At 36.6% G+C, this 19,648-nt stretch overlaps 1 protein-coding gene across 1 annotated transcript in view; it reads right to left on the bottom strand.

Moving 5' to 3' along the window:
* The window catches only part of LOC136863575 (uncharacterized), a 633,079-nt gene that overhangs the window by 78,723 nt on the left and 534,708 nt on the right, over window positions 1–19,648 (bottom strand). Inside the window, exon 8 of the mRNA XM_067139956.2 lies at window positions 12,109–12,381. Within this exon, the coding sequence (XP_066996057.2) occupies window positions 12,109–12,381 (273 nt within the window). The remainder of the gene's footprint in view (window positions 1–12,108; window positions 12,382–19,648) is intronic.

The raw sequence follows: 19,648 nt of genomic DNA, 5'->3' as shown, positions 1-19,648 counted from the left end.
ACATGGGTCGACGCCCCGAACAAAAATCATTAGGAAAAAAATCTCTTTTAAAAGTAAAAGTGACATGTATTCGTTTGTTTTCAAAAAAAAGAACAACAACACTTCTGCTGTGGGTGTGTGTGTGTAAAAAGGACTGAAATAGGGGTTGAATTATTTTTAGATGGATATATATATCTCATAACTGAAGATGTTACAGTCATGGAAATTAGTATTTGGAATCTCCTGTAAAAATAAAGAAACACATATTTTTTTTGTTTTTTGGAAAATCTAGTTAAGGGGTGATGAACAGGAGTGACAAATTGGGTGAATATTTGAAATGAGTATATCTCATAAACATAACAGGTTACAGACGTGAAAATTGGTATTTGGAATCTCCTGTAAAAGTAAAAGAAGCCATATAATTTGTTTTCTAAAAATCCATATAAGGGGAAGTGTAAAGGGGGTAATTTTTTAAAATCAGCATATTTACAGTATATATAAAAAACTTAACATGTTACAGACATTATAGACACGTTATAGACATGAAAATTTTTTTTTGAAATCATCCATAAAAATAAAGAGACACATATTTTTTGTTCTTGGTAAATCCACTTAAGGGGGTGGGGTGGGTGAAGAGAAGTGATCTTAGTTGAATTCTTTTTATTGGGATACTTATGCACCAAATACTGAAGATGTTACAGATGTGAAAATTGGTATTTGGAATCTCCTTTAAAAATAAGGAAACACGTAATTTTTTGTTTTCAGAAAAATCCTCTTAAGGTGTTGACATAAGGTGAGAAAGGGGTTGAATACCTATTTGAGGATACTTATATCTCAAAATCTGAAGATGTTACAGTCACGAATAGTTTTATTTGGATCTTCTTTAAAAATAAAGAAACAGGTATTTTATTGTTTTAGGAAAACCTAATTGGGGGGGGGGGGGGGGTTGATCAGGTCTGACAAAGTGGTGGAATTTTTAAAATTAGTATATCACAAAAATGTAACATGTTGCAGGCGTGAAAATTGGTATTTTTGATCTCTTTTAAATATAAAGTAACACATACAGTAAAAGGACTGAAAGAGGGGTTGAATTATTTTTATTAGGACACTGGTATTTCAAAACCTGACGATATTACAGATGTGAAAATTGGTATTTGGAATCTTCTTTAAAAATAAAGAAACATGCATCTTTTGTTTTTTGGGGAGGAGGGTGTTGTAAAAGGAGTTGAATATTTTTATGAGGATACAAATAAGAAGTGGACTTAAAACAATACACTCCTAAGGGTATTTTGACAGGGGGATGAGGAATGATGACAAAAAATAATATTCGGTTATATGAAACTGTTTGAATGCGGAAGTTAAAATGTCTTAAATGAGGGTTAAGATCCGAAAATAAGTATATTAATTCCTTCCTCCAAAATGGTTTAATATATGAAGACATAATTCCAAATAGTGGTATATATTTCTAATCCTAGGTGTAAAATAGGAAATATTTTTAAACGTTCCACCACTAAAGTGTCAAATGAGGTTAGCTCTTCCAAAACCGTTTGGCGTACTAAGTTGTAATTTTACGAGAAGGGCCTTCTTTTATGTCCTAGGTGTAAAACACTGCATACTTCAAAAAATTTCTCCCCTGAGGGGTCTAGGTGGTAAGGACCCTCAAAAACACAATATCCATTCTTCTGAAATCATTTCAGGCACTAACATTTTTTTTTAAATGAAGGGTGGTATTCTACATCTTAGATGTTAACAAATATTTCAAAACATTCACCCCTTAAAAAAGTATTCATTTCTCCATTACTGTTTGACGTATTAAATAAAAATTTCACAGGTTGGTCGCTTTTACGTCCTAGATGTTAAATCAGATATGGTTTAAAACATTCAAATTCTTCTGTACAAGGTCAAGCAATCAATACTGATCTGCATTTAGGGCAGTCACCCAGGTGGCAGATTCCCTATCTGTTCTTTTCCTAGCCTTTTCTTAAACGATTTCAATGACATTGGAAATTTATTGAACATCTCCCTTGGTAAGTTATTCCAATTCCTAAATCCCCTTCCTATAAATGAATATTTGCCCCAATTTGTCCTCTTGTATTCCAGCTTATCTTCATATTGTGATCTTTCCTACTTTTGTAAACGCCACTCAAACTTATTCATCTACTAATGTCATTCCACGCCATTTCTCCGCTGACAGCTCAGAACATAACACTCAGTCGAGCAGCTCATCTCCTTTCTCCCAGTTCTTCCCAGCCCAAACATTGCAACATTTTTGTAATGCTACTCTTTTGTCGGAAATCACCCAGAACAAATCGAGCTGCTTTTCTTTGGATTTTTTCCAGTTCCTGAATCAAGTAATCCTGGTGAGGGTCCCATACACTGGAACCATACTCTAGTTGGGGTCTTACCAGTGACTTATAATCCTCTCTCCTTTACATCCTTACTACAACCCCTAAACACCCTCATAACTAGAGATCTGTATCCTTTATTTACAATCCCATTTATGTGATTACCCCGATGGAGATCTTTCCTTATATTAACACCTAGATACTTACAATGATCCCCAAAAGGAACTTTCACCCCATCAACGCAGTAATTAAAACTCAGAGGACTTTTCCTATTTGTGAAAGTCACAACCTGAATTTTAACCCCGTTTATCATCATACTATTGCCTATTGTCCATCTCACAACATTATCGAGGTCATTTGGCAGTTGCTCACAATTTTGTAACTTATTTATTACTCTATAGAGAATAACATCATCCGCATAAACCCTTACCTCTGATTCCACTCCTTTACTCAAATCATTTACATATATAAGAAAACATAATGGTCCAATAATACTGCCTTGAGGAATTCCCCTCTTAATTATTACAGGGTCAGATAAAGCTTCGCCTACTCTAATTCTCTGAGATCTATTTTCTAGAAATATAGCAACCCATTCAGTCACTATTTGTCTAGTCTAATTTCACTCATTTTTGCCAGTAGTCTCCCATGATCCACCTTATCAAATGCTTTAGACAGGTCAATCGCAATACAGTCCATTTGACCTCCAGAATCCAAAATATCTGCTATATCTTGCTGGAATCCTACAAGTGGAATAACCTCTCCTAAAACCGAATTGCCTTCTATTGAACCAGTTATTAATTTCACAAACATGTCTAATATAATCAGAAAGAATGCCTCCCCAAAGCTTACATGCAACGCATGTCAAACTTACTGGCCTGTAGTGTTCAGCTTTATGTCTATCACCCTTTCCTTTATATACAGGAGCTACTATAGCAACTCTCCATTCATTTGGTATAGCTCCTTCAACCAAACAATAATCAAATAAGTACTTGAGATATGGTACTATTTCCCAACCCATTATCTTTAGCATATCCCCAGAAATCTTGTCAATTCCAGCCGCTTTTCTAGTTTTCAACTTTTGTATCTTATTGTAGATATCATTGTTATCATATGTAAATTTTAATACTTCTTTAGCATTAGTCACCTCCTCTATCTGGACATTTCCCTTGTAACCGACAATCATTACATCCTGCTGACTGAATACTTCTGCCTTTTGAAGATCCTCACATACACACTCTCCTTGTTCATTAATTATTCCTGGAATGTCCTTCTTGGAACCTGTTTCTGCTTTAAAATACCTATACATACCCTTCCATTTTTCACTAAAATTTGTATGACTGCCAATTATGCTTGTCATCAAGTTATCCTTAGCTGCCTTCTTTGCTAGATTCAATTTAACATCGTGGTGAAGCACAGGCCAGGTAGGCCTAGGAAGGTTCTCACGAGAAACCCAGGCCGACCAAGAAAGCACCAGGTTACTGAAAAGGAAGTCGGAGATCATCCAGATGTCACGTGCATAGCAGAAGTTCCCATCAAGTCCACTGGTCCTGATGAAGAAGACTGGTTGCAGGAGATGGCTGCCGAGTTTTCCTCAGTACTGAAGAATGATACCTGGGACTTGGTGGAGTGTCTGAAGAATAGTTCAACTATTGGGAGTCAGATAGTATTGAGAAACAAATACAGCGCTGATGACTCTATAACTAAATGGAAAGCTAGGATTGTCGCGAGGGGATTTTCTCAATGTCCTGGGATGGATTACAGCAAGACCTAGGCTCTCATGGGGCGATTCATTTCCCTTCACCTAAGTATGGCTCACGCAGTACAGCATGGGATGCATGTGCGACAATTCGATGTCTCCACCGCCTTCCTTAACAGCATTGTTGACAAAGAGATTTGGTTGGAAGTTCTGGAGTATACTGAAAGAGTTTTAAAGTACATAATTTGAAAGGAATTATGGCACTGAAGATGTAATCGACAAGGCTGAGGTATAGAAATGAAATAGAATATGCCGCATGAAGGTAATGTTATATGGGTTGAAACAGGCTGGATGCTGTTGGTACTAGCGATTGGATGAAGAGTTATGGAAGTTCATAGCAAAGCCAACCATCGGAGGCGCGAGTGTCTATGTAACAGCTACAGAGGATTACCTACTGATAATTACCATCTATGTTGACAATATTATTGTTCTATGTTGGAATTCCAGAAGAATCGATGACCTGTATGGATACTTGAAGAAGTCTTTTTGAGAATTAAATTCAATTGCACTGATTCGAAAATCACCATGAGTCAACAAGGGTACGTCTTGGACATACTCGATTGCTTTGGAATGTCATCATGTCACCAGTCTCCACGCCACTTGATCCTGGGACGAAGCTATTGAAGACAGACACTTGGACCATCAAGGACGGAGAGAAACCGCCATACCGCGAGCTCGTTGTTGCACTCATGTACCTGTCTGATTAACACGTCCCGACATATCTCATGCAACCCGTGTTCTAAATCAATTTAATGACTGTTTTGGTCCCAGCCATTGGCAGGCTGCAAAACGTGTGTTATGTTACCTCATGGGGACATTGGACTTAGGCATCACGTTCACAGCGAGAGGCGGCAGTCTAGTGGGTTATGTTGACACTGACTGGGCCGCCTGCATTGACGACGGGAGATCCTACACTGGATACACCTTCACAATGAGTGGAGGTCCTGTTTCCTGGGAGTCAAGAAAACAGTGCACAGTTGCACTTTCATCTACAGAGTCTGAGTACATGGCTCTCAGTGATGTCTCCAAAGAGGCAATGCACCTACGACGGCTGTGTGATGAGATTAGCAAGAGTCTACTGGCAGCTGTCAATCTACACATTGACAACTAAGGAGCACAGAAATTGGCTGAGAACCCTGTGTTTCCCTCACACACAAAGCATATTCATGTGCTTCGTCATTTTGTGAGGGAAGCTCTGGCTGCAGAGGAAATCAACTTGAAGTACCTTGCGACAGAAGAGATGCCGGCTGATGTGCTTACAAAAGGACTACCCAGTGTCAAGCATTGGAAGTGTTTGAACAACCTCGGTCTCAAGAAGTGAACTATTTGGGCAATCATCACTTTGAGAGGGGATGTTATCTATGATTCAAATTGAGCCACCTTCTTATGCTGCCTTCTGGTGTTATTTGGTGTTTTGTCCTTGACTATGTGCAGCCATATTGGTACAGTTCAGTTCGTGGTGCTCACTTGACCTGAGATTTATTCTTTGCACTTTAGATTAATGGGTGTCATGTTTCACCTCACAGCCCACAACCTTATTAATACATTTCATGCTCTGTGAGTATATATGTGGCAAGGAGGTCAGTTCTATCGCAAGTCAGAACTTAATAAGATGAAGAAAACCGGGCGAGTTGGTCATGCGGTTAGGGGTGTGCAGCTGTGAATTTGCATCTGAGAGACAGTGGGTTCAAGCCCCACTGTTGGCAGCCCTGAAGATGGTTTCCGTTGTTTCCCATTTTCACACTAGGCGAATGCTGTACCTTAATTAAGGCCATAAAACCTATCTGTGTCGGTGTGACGAAAAACGAATCTTAAAAAATAACATAAAAAAGAGATGAAGTGTTCCATAGAAAGTAAGTTCTAACTCAGGACAGGTTCTCAGATTTTCATTAAAAACTTTATTGTCAAGAGCTAGTCGATAATGTCTGATGTACAGCACCTTAGAAATAATCACCACTACTTAAATCACATAAGTAAATATAGCAGCCTAATTCCAATCTGGGTAGCACATATTTCTTTACGGTTATCATTAGTCAGGTTACTCTTTTCCAGATCAAGGCAAAATTTTAACTATATCTTGTAAAAGTATCAACGTGCATCAAAAATATATGATCAGTCCACAGCATGAAGACTGAACAGTACTTAAACAACCTTTGAGTTGATACAGAAGGAGAAAGATGAGAAAGAAACAAAAATGTTTTGTTAAATCAAATATGTATTTTATGTTACTGCAAATATGACAAAAATCTGAAACATTCACTGTCTGAAAAATAAGAATCCAGTAAAGTGTCTTCAAAACTATTTCTAAGATTGGTCTTTGCAGTATTTGAACAACCTCTGAGCTGATACAGAAGGAGGAAGATGTGAAAAAAACAAAAATGCTTAGTTAAATCAAATACATTTTTATGTTACTGCAAATAAGAAACACTGCAAAAAAAAACTTGAAAATATAATTTCTTCGTATTTCATTCTGTTACTAATATATAGGTTATTTTTTATGTGGATCCTCTTATTTATTATAAGGATGAACTTGCTAAAGGTGAATTGTTTAACATCAAGCATTATTTACTTAGAACCTGACTGAATAGGTGAAATGCTAGTCTATTTTAGATGTTAGATACTGTTTTACTTTAAACACATCAGTACTAACTTTTCACCAATCTTTTACTCTTATCATACAATTTAATTCTGGTGATTTCTGGTTTCTGTTTTATGGAGCTACTCTGTACATCGAATGAGCCAATTTTCTCTGAAATTTTATAATTGTATTTTATACATCTCTCAAACCAACTATGCTCCTGTTTTATCTGAGATGGTTAGGAAATTAGTCAAACACCCTTTGCCATTTAAAAAAATAATATACCCAAAAGGATACATAGAAATAGAATGAAACTCAGCACAGACAATGGGAATGATGATGCAAATAAATGATTACAATATCAAAACAAATGAGAAATTTATTCAGGCAAAATTGGGCATTTGAATAGTACCATTTAGTACTCCGTTGCACTGTCTATATATCAGGGCTGGTCAGAACAAGGCTCGCGAGCCGCATGCAACTCTTGAGTCAGTCTTGTGCGGCTCTTGACACCAACCTTAGAGTAAAATTAAATGATATAATTAATGGAATCTAACGATATCTCTCGGCTGGCGGCAGTCAGTAGCAGTGGTGTATGGCTTAACGTTATTAGCGCTACAGGTCAGTGGTAAGACATGGGAGGTGAAGATAGTTCTGGCGCCTTCCATTTGAAAGTGCTTTGAGCGGGAGAGTGTGTCAGTGAGCCAGTGTTGTGAGGTGAAGCCAGTCGCGTTCACGTCGATACTTTTCTGTGTGCTGTTGTGTGCTGTTTCAGTACAGTATCGACACTCGCTACTGCCTATACGTGAACGCGACTGGCTTCACCTCACAACACTGGCTCACTGACATACTCTCCCGCTCAAAGCAATATCTTCCTTGTAAAGATATTTCTGAATTGGCCCAGACTGTATTTAGCTTGCATAACAAGTTGAAGATTTTTGGGAAAGACCTTCAGACTAAAACATTTTCTCACTTCAAATGTTTGAAGAAAATTACTGAAAACCTTCCAGACGTACAGGTGGAAACTGAAGATTACACGAGTAAAATGGCTGGCCTTGCTGAAGAAATCAATGGCAGATTTAATGATTTGAGATCACTTAAACCTTCATTTTCATTCCTGGAAAATCCTCTTTCTGTTGATATTGTGGGCGATGGCAGTCCTGTTTCATCACCAATAACAAAGGATACAGCAGCTGTAGAGTTGGAGCTACAAGAACTGCAAGAGGACAAAGGACTAAAAGGACTCAAACGAAGTGGCATTTCTACCATAGTATTTTGGAAGAATGGTCCAGAAGAAAAATACATACTAACAAAACAGTGTGTCTAAAGACTAATCTCAATCTTTGGGACTACTTATGTGTGTGAATCACTGTACTCAACGATTAAATTCATTAAATCTACATATCGATCTGAACGAACTGATGAACATTTAAGTGAACTTGTGCGAACTGCGCTTACCAATTATCAGCCAGATTTCAAAAAACTAACAGCAAAAATGAACACTAAAAAAAGCACTTCTCAAAAGTGAAATCTCATTCATTGATCTGCACCTGAAAAATAATGTTCTGTGTAGTGTAGAAAACAAATATTCCTTCATTGGTTATAAAATGAAAAACTAGTCTTCATTTTATAAACTCTTTTCTAAACATACTCCCAATTTTTTGTCTCCTATATTTGCGGCTCCCAGAAGTAAGGTTAGTGGCCACCCTTGCTATATATGCATGCATATGATGCATTGTATACATGCAGCGATTTGGTGAAGCATGGTTCTGTAGAGACGCTGAATGTTCTCCTCTGGATAATTGGCCCATCCTTGCTACAACTGCCACTCAAAATGCAGTAGATCCAATGATGTCTGGAGATTCTATCCCAGCTTGTCTTGTACATGTTCTATGAGTGATATATTCAAGGACATGAAAGGCCAAGGAAGTGTGTCAGCAGCACGAAGACAGTCCTGGGAAACCTGGATTGTATGTGGGTGGGCATTAGCTAGTTGGCAACTATACATAGATATTTGGAGCTGCCTCAAGAAGGGAACCACATCAGGCTTAAGAATATCCTGAACGTATACTTGCATCATTAAATTCCCTTCACCATCACCAGGGGAGTCCTGGATATATAGGAGATTGCTCCCCACACCATCATGGATCCAGTTCTGGCGATGTGCTGCACAACAATGAAGGCCAGAAGTGCAAGCTTATTTGTGCACTTCCATCCTCTGGTACTGTGGTCATCCAAGCCGAGAAACATCTTGATTCATTATTAAAGAAGACCCGTCACAGTCATCAGCTGTCCATGCTGCCCGGTTGTGACAAATTCCAAGCGCTGCCACCGATGTTAATGTTTCTGTCAATGGCAGACAATGTAAGGGATGTCTTGAATGCAAGCCCTGTTTTCTGTGAGGCACCTCAGAATAGTGCTGCTGGACACTGAGGTCTCTAGCGATGCCACTATATGTCGTTGGATAGAGGACGGCATCTGTTTAGCAACGAGAAGATTTTTTCATCTGGTGGTCTTTCTGGGTTGCCCAGAACTTTGCCAGTGCGCATGTCTTCCCTCCTGTGCTCACCGCTCCCAACACCATCGCACAATTGGTGGCTGATTTGGCAGATGATCCATTCTGCCTCTTGTAGTCTAACAATCTGCGCTCTTTCAAACTCTGCGAAACTATCGAAACTATCAAATGTATCACCAAGGCATACTGGCTTCTCACTGACCTCCCCCTTATAAGCACATCAATAACACTGCATACAGCATCGTCATTCCAGTTACAAGTACTGCTGTTGTGGTAGTCCTGGTAGACCTCTTGCAGCCAAACTCAAATTGTTTTCACTATTACCTATGGCGGTGCTGCATACTACCTTCCATCTCTTTAGGACACTTTTAACACAGTGTATCTGATCACTTGTCTTAAAGAAGCGGAATGTGTACTATGATATTAAAATGAGAGGCAAAGCATATTATTTGGTTGTTGAGTTGAACCTATCCAAAACACACTCACCTGATACAAAGAAGGACATCTGTGCAGATAGAAACAGAGGTAACTCCTGTACACCATATGCATTTGAATAAATTCCAGTTTGGGGCCAATGACCTAGATTTTAGGCCCCTTTAAACAACAAGCTTCATCATCATCATCATCATCATCATCACCACCATCACCGCATTTCAGTTCACTCAGTAAGCAGCTGTTAAAAGACTGACTTGTTTCTTTCATGATGTTGATGCTGCTTTTTATGCAAGGAACAAAACTTGAGTTTTACCCATACAGTAGACTAATTTTAATTTGGAAATCATTACTATCCTAACTTATTCATAATCCTGTTTGATAGGAATATTCTCAGCACATAGCTGCCAACAGATAGCCTACATTTTTGGGTCCATATAATGGATTTGGAGAAGATTTTGGGGAAAAAGAATTGAAATGAGATGAGAATTCCAAACATATACGATCAAGACAGTTTTAATTAAAATTGCTGAGGTAAAAATTTTGATGTCATATACTTAATGAGGTTTACTCATGATAATTTTACGAGTCAATATCTTCCGAGTTTCAGTAAAGTAATGTTGTGAGTTTTCTTCATAATGAGATATTCTGTGAGTTATCATGCATTGCTTTTCTAGTATTCTAATAGTAAGTCCGATCACTGATACTCAACCTACCCACCATAATACTTCACATTTGACATCGATTAAAGTCTGATGCACATACATGCCCATTAGGTTGTTTCCATTTCATTTTCTTTTTCTGTATGTCACAAATCTTACGAAGTTTACTTGCTCATGTTTAGGAGAAAATAAGTTCATTAAACACAGAGAGTGAACCGTTATTCTTTGATAGTGTGTAAATTAATTTGCCCATCAAAAGAGTGAATGGAAATATAGCTGATTGTGATCATTATTAAGATCATACAAGTAGCCTGACACAAATATATAATCGTATCAAAATGTATGATCTCTTTTTTAGATGGATGCTTTCATGATTCAGAATAACAAGCATGGTATCTTCTGGATTTATGCTGGGTGAAGGAGACAACTACAGGTAAACTTTATGTTCCATGAAGACTTCATTGCACTTCCTCGGAAGTGAACCACGACCAACTACAACTGTTCTAATAATATCAAAATGATTTGAAAACAATTAACTGCTACTACAGCGAGAAATGGTACTCTTGTTCTTTATCCAGTATGAATGATGCTAGCCTCTTCAGGGCAATGAAACCTCAATTGTATAACTTGCTCATTTCCTCTGCTTTAGTGAATTCCTGCAGGTAAAGGATCTAAACAAAAATCATTGAAGAAACTTCACGTCAGGTACTCCAGATTCCACACAAATCCAGAAGTTATGTGGATTATGATGATCTAAACTTCCTTGAATTACATACAGTACACTAACTTTGATGTAATTTGTAGCTTATATCAGAACTATATCAACTTCTTGGATCTATCAAGAGAAAAATTCCCACAGGCCTGCCACGAAGTAAATACTTCTCAAACTGAATATCTTTCTCCTTGCACAACTTGTTTATTCTTAATAACTTGTCATATGCTGATTTATATATTTCCTTCACCATTTAATAGTGCTTCTTTCTCAGAATTCAAGAATGCAGCCACTATGTTCATGCTAGAATCTTATATCCTTTGTAGAAATGAGTCTTGGAGTCCAGCAGTTGGGATATTTGCTGTGATTTTTAGATACTGAAAATTGAAAACAGCATTTCTATGTGTTTTAGGTGAGGTATTTCATCACCAATATTAATTTTGTCTCATAAAATAAATATTAATTAAAACAAGTCAAAGAAATATATGTAGTAAAATGTGAAGAATATAAAATCTATCTTCTAGACAGAAAAGATTTCAAAATTTATAGTTTCATGAAAAGTTCACAGATGTGCAGGTAATATGCTTATAATCCAAGCTTTGTGAAAGGACTTATTTTCATTAGCATTGATTGTTTAAGATGTAGGGAAATATATATTTTTAAATCCTTGAAATATGTAGTGACCATACAACCCACATTCTAAGCAATTTTAGGGACTAATGTTTCTCTTCCAGGTTATATTACTGCTCCAAGAAAGTTAGGAAACATAAGGGGTGAGCAGTTAAGTTCAATAAGTTCAGTTAAGTAGTGGGAAATATGTCCATTATATGTTTGTATAATATATGTACTGAATAATGCCATCAGGATATGAGTATTTTCTGCAGCTTACTACAAAAAACAAATCTATCTATGTCACTAACTTAACATCCAGCCAGGGTAAATATACATGCTAAGGCTGTAGAGAAAATTACATATTTAAAGTGTGAAAATGCATATTTTTTAAAGTAGTACTCACACAGAAGTACATTTAATAGAAATTGTTCTCTTGAAAATTTAGATCAGCTTAGCGTGTATTGCATAATATCACAAGGCCTAAATATGAGAAGAAATAATTGTTATGATGGCGCACCACTGTTCTGAGGGATGATGTCTGGGTTCTTCTCATCCAGGCTGTCCATACTCTCATCTGTGTCCTTGCTGAGTGGCACAGAGCTTGCCTTGTCTCCACATGTGTTACGGCGACCAACTCCATTAGACCCCTCCTCGCGATCCTTCTCGTCATCACCACTGTGACCACGCAGGCGCATCACAACCACAATGATGACTGCTACCAGCACCAGGGCTAACACGACTCCAATCAGCACTCCAAGGATTGGTGTTATGTGCAGAATTGTAGGAGTAGCTGCTGGAACATATAACCTTACAATACATTCATTCTTCCAACATCATCAGTACCATTGTTGATATGAAGAACATGTCAAGGGCAGACTGTTGGGATAGTTGCTTTAATATGTATTAATATAGCAGTTCTTCTCAGTACATTGCAGTTATTTCTGCAACAAATTACTTAAAAATGCAATACAGATCTAAACCTCATCACACTGTTTTGAACTAGTCCTAATATTTGAATCTGATTGAAGATATCAGTTTATAATTCTACATTAATATACTTACTGCAGTTCATAATAATATAGTTCCTTATTTATAGAGGGATGTTAATCACCTCTGAAATTCAAGTATAAAATGAAAAAATCAAGAAAATTTTAAAGTTGTAAGTTCACGTGCAGATGTTAAGCATTTCAAAATATATTACAATGTGCTGTATAAAGCTTATCATGCTAATATTTGAGAAGTTATTTAAGTTTCCGGTTACAATTCTAGCTGCTCTTGATCAAATTAATTTCACTTTTACTAATGTTCATGACTAGCATTCCAACCAACAATTTTGGTTATGATGGTACTTTCTGAAATGACTATATAATGCACATATATGATGCTTTCAGAATAAAATTCCAGACCAATTAGTGTAGATGTTGTCAATAGGGTTTGTAAATGTCATATAAGTCTTCCTTTCCTTTGTTGATCGTGCTCAAAGATTTTGAGTATTGTAGCATTTCTAGGCTGAAAAATAGAACTGACCTTACAAGGACATGAAGATTTAGATGATAGAACTTCTTCTAATTAATAATTTCCTTTAAGGTATTATATATGGTTTTCCTCCGGCTGAGGCCTTTGGTTCAGAAGGTCCTGAGTTCGATTCCTGGCCAGGTCAGGGATTTTAATTGCCTCTGATTAATTCTTCTGGCCCAGGGAGTGGGTATTTGTGTTTGTCCCAACACTTTCCTCTTTATATTCACACACCACACTACACTACCAACCACCATAGAAACACGCAATAGTGATTACATCCCTCCATATAGAGTTGGCATTAGGAAGGGCATGTGGCCATAAAACAGGGTCAAATCCACATGTGCGATTTAGTTCACACCCACAACCCCACAGGTGTTGAAAAAGTGGTAGAAAAAAGAAGAAGAAGATATGGTTTTCCTCCGACCTTAAATCTCTGAATAATTTAACTTATGGGTACAATACCATTGTCAGATTTCTGTTCTTAGTAATAATGCGATGAAATGGAAGGCTGTTAGGTACTGGTACCATGCTTCAATTCATGGGTGCTTGCAAATGGGTCTTGAGGAGGAATTTCTTCACTTTTTTTAAATATAGGCTTCAAATTTGTTTTCTTCAAATATTGCTAAAAAATCTCAAAGTTGAAGAAAATCTTGCTGCACAATATTCTACCTCACATTTTGAGTACCGTAGATCTTGTGTTTTATATCAGACAGTGATAAATAATGACCCACTGTATATGGATTTTTACCAGTTTTATCGTGAATTTATGAATAAATAAGAAGTTATGTGTATACAATTATTCCCAAGGGCTTCCATTAATTCATTGTGACATTCCATCGCATTTCACCCTCGGAGAACAGCTATTTTGATGTAAGCGCGCTACTCAACACGGGTTACTTCCATCTCGCACGACACTCACCAACTGACTGATTTCACAGCCCTCGCTGCTCTACTACCAGCTATCACAGAGCCATCTGTTGTTTTGCATACACACTATGCCTGCAGAACTTCCACACGACACATATACATTTGTGATCCGTTCACATATCTACAAGAAAAAAAAAATAGTTGCCATGACTTTTGCCCCAATCTTTGTATGTAGTTCAGGAATGGTATCCCATCTTCATGAAGTCATCATTTTCATTTGCCCTTGTTCAGCTCCTGCTAAGCCTGGGTGTTGATGGCACTTTTCCACCTTTGCCTCTCCTTCCGCCACTCCTCTTCAGTAATTGGTATCCTTCCCTCCTCCATCGTCATAACATGTCCAAACCACCTCAATTTATTCTTCTTCACCCTATCACTCAGCCCTTCTACCCGTATGTTTTTTCTGACCTCAACATTTCTTACTCTGTCTTTCTTTGTCTTCCCTAGCATACTCCTCAGGAACCTCATCTCACTGGCCTGAAGTTTACTCTCATTTCTTGCTGTCAAAGTCCAAGTCTCTGATGCATATGTTAATATAGGGGTATAGTACACCCATCTTGTACATTATCTCTCTACATTTAATAGGGACTTATCTGTTCCACTCAAGGTTCCTTACATTTGGTAGAATGTATTTCCTGCTTGTACCCTTCTGCTGATCTCCTTACCCAACTTTGCATCTTGCATTATTTCACTTCCCAAATATTTGAAGTATTCAACAACCTCAAGGTTTTGTCTCCTGATACTAACGATTCCTTTTCCTAATCTTTCTCCTCTTGTCATCACCACTGTTTTGCTCTTCTCCACACTGACTTCCATACCATATTTCTCAATATTGTCATTTAAAGCTTCCAGTTGGATTTGCACTTCTGTATTGTTGACTCCCCAGATAACTATGTCATCTGAAAACCACAATATTTTCATATCCCCTCCATATCTTGCCTTTGTTTCCTTTAGAATTTCATCCATAACCATTATCAACTTTATGAAGTATCGGTGGATAATTTTTAAACATCTTCTAGACCTGTTTAGTTGAAAAATTGCATCATAACAAGTAATTGTCTTACACATCCAGCTCCTTGGCTGATTGGTCAGCATAATTGCCTTCAGTTCAGAGGGCCTGGGTTTGATCCTGACTGGATTTTGGATTTCAACTGTGTCTGGTTAATTTCTCTAGCTCTGGGGCTGGGTATTTGTGCTTGTCTGCTAATTCATATTCATTTACACACAAAACATCCCACCATAAACCACCATAGAAACATGCAATAGTGAATATATTCCACCATATAGGGTTGGCATCAGGAAATGGACTAGATTCACACAGAGTGCCGACCCCATTTGACTGGGAGAAGGCCAGGAAGAAGAATTAATTGTCTTACATTTGCACAATTAGCCAGTCTTCCAATTTAAAAATTTATGTAGAAGTTGTTGTTAGTAACATTTCTCAATCGAAATGATCACTCATACATCATATTTTGGAACTAATATAGGAGAATTGACATACATTACATCTTTCTTTTAGTATGGTTTCTCATAATGGATGTAATTCTGTATGAAATTTAAATCTGCAGAGCAGTATTTCTTCATAAGTTGCCTTATACTGTCATATTGTCTTAACTTCTGCCTTCAATTATGTCCATATTAGTATAGAATGATGGCACAAATTTCAATTTTTAATTAACAGACCAATAATTCAAAGAAATAATGAAGACCTGAAGTGCTAGTTCCAACTGGATCAAAATGACAGTTTCCTGTTTCACCATTTTATTTAAACATTGTGCACATAAAATCACAAATTTCAAAATATTTAATAGGTATCTTCACTTCTAATGCTCTACTGTTCCTTCAGGATAATGTCTTGACATCCAAAGCGTAAAATCAGAATTCATAATTTTATATATTTGCATTTTAAAACAAATAATTTCAGACTGGATGGAAGCATGTTCACAGTACTTCAGATTTTTCATGGACTTCAGAGTTTCATTTTCTGGCATAGTTACTTGAAAGAAAGTGCACATAGTTCCATAGTTCCATAGTTCCACAGGAAAGGAAACTAGTATTGTTGTCACATTTAGATAGAAGAATACCATATTCTGTTACATACGGTAATAACTAATTTATATTGATCTGTATGTTTATTTACTTCAGGATCATAAATGTTGGTTTCATGTCTTGCTTCAGATCTCAGTCAGTACTATGTAAAACTATCTTGGAGAAAACATATTCATTTTTTTTTTTAGATTAAAGAGAAATAATAAGGAAGAAATATGCTAAGGCCTTCTCTTGACTGATGCCATTAGTGAAGAAATTATTTTCTTATATACCATACAATTTTTATCTTCCTTGTTGTATTCCACTTGTTATTCACTTGAAAGCACACTTCATGGACTAATAATGTGATACAAGATATACACATTTTATGGAGGCCTAGCGATGACTCGTACAGAAGTAAAATGCTGTAATTTTAAGTATTATTGCTTACACTGAATAATCATTGAACTGAGTAACACCTAATCCTTTTTCACTGAAATAATTTTTTTCTTCCTCGATACAAATACTAAAATATGTTCAGTTGTTTTCTCTGGATGGTTGTTTATTTCTAAAACTGAATAATTTGTTGACTTCTACATCTTGTTATGCAACACCTACCTGGTTGGTATCTAGCCTGATTCCTGGTAAAGTAAATATGTTTAGACAAATGACTTCCTTCTAGATGCAGAAGCCTGAAAAAACAACTCATCCACTTACTGGTGATGGTTTATGCTGAAATGTTTGACTGATATCTGTTTTCCTTTCACTAATTTCCTTTGTAGCACATGTTACCTGCTTTGGAGCTCTTAACTGAGATTGATAGGCTTCATTTTTATTATCTGCAGTCCTCTATGAATGAAATACTGGTAACTCCAGCAATTCACATACCATTCCATACCTCTCATCCTGAAATCATTTAATAACACAAACTAACATCTCTTACTCTGGCCTGTTTCTTCTGTCATGTAAAATCTAGTAATCTTCACATCCCTTTTCATTACAAGGTATATTCAGTTATATTCTACTTTCCCTTGCTTTCATTTATGATTGAACAGTCACCATAAAAACTTTCCTTCAAATGCTGTTGTTAGAATCAAACTTCTCTTTGTAGTACTGTAATGTTTCTAACTAATGATATTTCTGAAGATAAATTACATTAAACTAAATATCTTCATGCTTGTAATGATTGCTATGATTTTCCTCCTTAGTAGTACCAGTAACTGATTTGTTTAAAATGAGCCTTAAATTTTCCTACTTTATGGAATATGTAGGCCTAGAAGTATGGCATCATCCATAGAATAAAGATGTTATACAGACAGAAAAGTTCAGTTTAGGATCAATGGATTGTACTTGTGAATCCATTATCAGTAAGTATTTAATGTCTCTTTTACCATTCTTCATACACCGTAGCAAAAATATTTGATGAAGAAATGCCACTAGATTTTATATTACATTCATAATGTTTCTTTAAATTAATATGAATATAATTTATACATCATTAATTTATATTTTTATGTAAAGTTGTGAATGTATTCTGTGTAAGCCAAATACTAACTGAAGATGTAACGGGCCAGGCTAAGTGGCAGGGACGGTGCGTGGTATTATCACAGTGTTGCACAACTCCCTATAATTTTACACTTCATTTGTCATCTTTTCTTCTCATTTTTTAGTTTAATAAACCTAATATATATTCTAAAATATGTTAAAATCAACCATCTTTGGTCGTTTGATGTTGGCCTACTAATGCTTTGTAATGGACCAATAAACGCTGCTGGCTTCAAATCAAACTCAGGGGGTTTGCTTTCCTATGACAACTCCCAAGTGGACTGCATGATGCAATGTAGTTTCAACAGAGATTAACCTAAGCCTGTATAGCAGGAGGTAGCATGCTTGTCACTATCGGTTCTTGAGTGTTACATGAGACCAGCAAGCCCCCTAACGAGAAACAATTTTGAAATGTCTCCGTTAGATTGCATCACTCTCTGGAGATGACTACATTCCTGCTTTCTATCCTCTCTCAATGGTAATTTCTTTTCCACAGCACAAGGGTACACCATACTGGATCACTCACAATATTACTAAGATTCAACGAAAAAAAATAGGAGGGAAAATTTTCAATTCAAGTCAGGTAAGAATAACTGTAGTTATACTGTGTAAATAACCTCTTATTTCCTGTGTTTTTGTTGCTGGATATATTTCAGTTTTAATAGGAATGCAGTTCATTACTTAACGATAATATAGTTTCTTGTTATTTCTGTAAGTTTCTCATATAAAAATTTGACATTGAAAATTTTGGTGCAACACCCAGCTTTAAATACCACCAGTTGCCATTGCTAAGTGACTCAGATGACTTTCTGAGCCCAGATTGGTGGGTTTGATTCTGGCTTAGTCCACTGGTATTTGAAGGTGCTCAGATACATCATTCTCATATTGGTAGATTTGCTGGCACATAACAGAACTCCTGCAGTACAAAATTCAGGCACCTAGGCATATCCAAAAACCATAAAAGTAGTTAATGGAATGTAAAATCACTGACTTTGTCTTATTGGAGACTGCGTTTGCTCTTTCTAGGCACTAGTCGCCTCCCAACCACGTCTGTAGAACTCTTCATTTGCAATTTGGGTGATGATTTTCAAGCAGATGTAGACAATATTTTCTTCTTAACTATGAAACTATAACTTTTTTAATTGAGGCTATTGGTATCAAAAGGAGCAATCTCCATCTTCCTGCACTTTACAGTGGGAGTGATTTTTTATCTAATGCATTTCTATTCACTCTATCTTGGTGATTTTTGTCTTATGTACACAACAGACAGGCTGTGAGCAAGTAATCAAAGATAACCTTTCATATAATTAATGGTATATTAGGTACCGGTACTTTAAATTGTAGTTCAGAGATTGTCCCTTTTGATTCTAACTTTCAGATTTTCATGGATATTGCTCTTTTTGATACCAATATGTAAGGAGATTGCTCTTTTTGCTAATAACTTACAGAACTGTGATACCTACACTATTTTTCTCTACACTAGATTGAAAGGTCAAGAATGTCACTAAAGAGTTACAAAAGTGATGAATAATATCACCTAGACTGAAAAATGGAAGACCACCAGCACGAAACACATCAGTTTAGATTTGCAAACAATCTTATTACCAATACATTCAATATAGGGTACAATAAAATTTAAAAATTAACATTATCCTTCAGATAGTCAGTAAAAAGAAGGAAGGGAAGTCTGTAAACTAAGGATAGCTGTTATAATAAAGTGCCCTGAGGTTATGATCAGTTCATATGGATATTGAGTATACAAAAGTATATAAGTCCATATAAGTCCATTTCCCATTTTAATTTCTACGTGGTAAAAAAATATTTACTGACTGAATGTTATTGCCACTTTTCTTGCAACAACTGATTTCAATATCCTATGATCGTGAGTCTATTTCCTCGCTTTTGTGGCAGGTGTCAAGTTTTGCGGTAGCATGTCCATCACAGAACACACTGAAGAAAGCTACAGTTTGTTTTGGTAATATAATATGTTCGTGCACGTTCATAAAGTTTCAAAACACCGAAAATACCTCCAGTATAACTCT

This window comes from Anabrus simplex, chromosome 2 (genome assembly GCF_040414725.1).
Source record: "Anabrus simplex isolate iqAnaSimp1 chromosome 2, ASM4041472v1, whole genome shotgun sequence".
Classification (NCBI taxonomy): domain Eukaryota; kingdom Metazoa; phylum Arthropoda; class Insecta; order Orthoptera; family Tettigoniidae; genus Anabrus; species Anabrus simplex.
The sequence above is the reverse complement of the archived record's forward strand: the minus strand, read 5'-3'. Positions and strand labels throughout refer to the sequence as shown.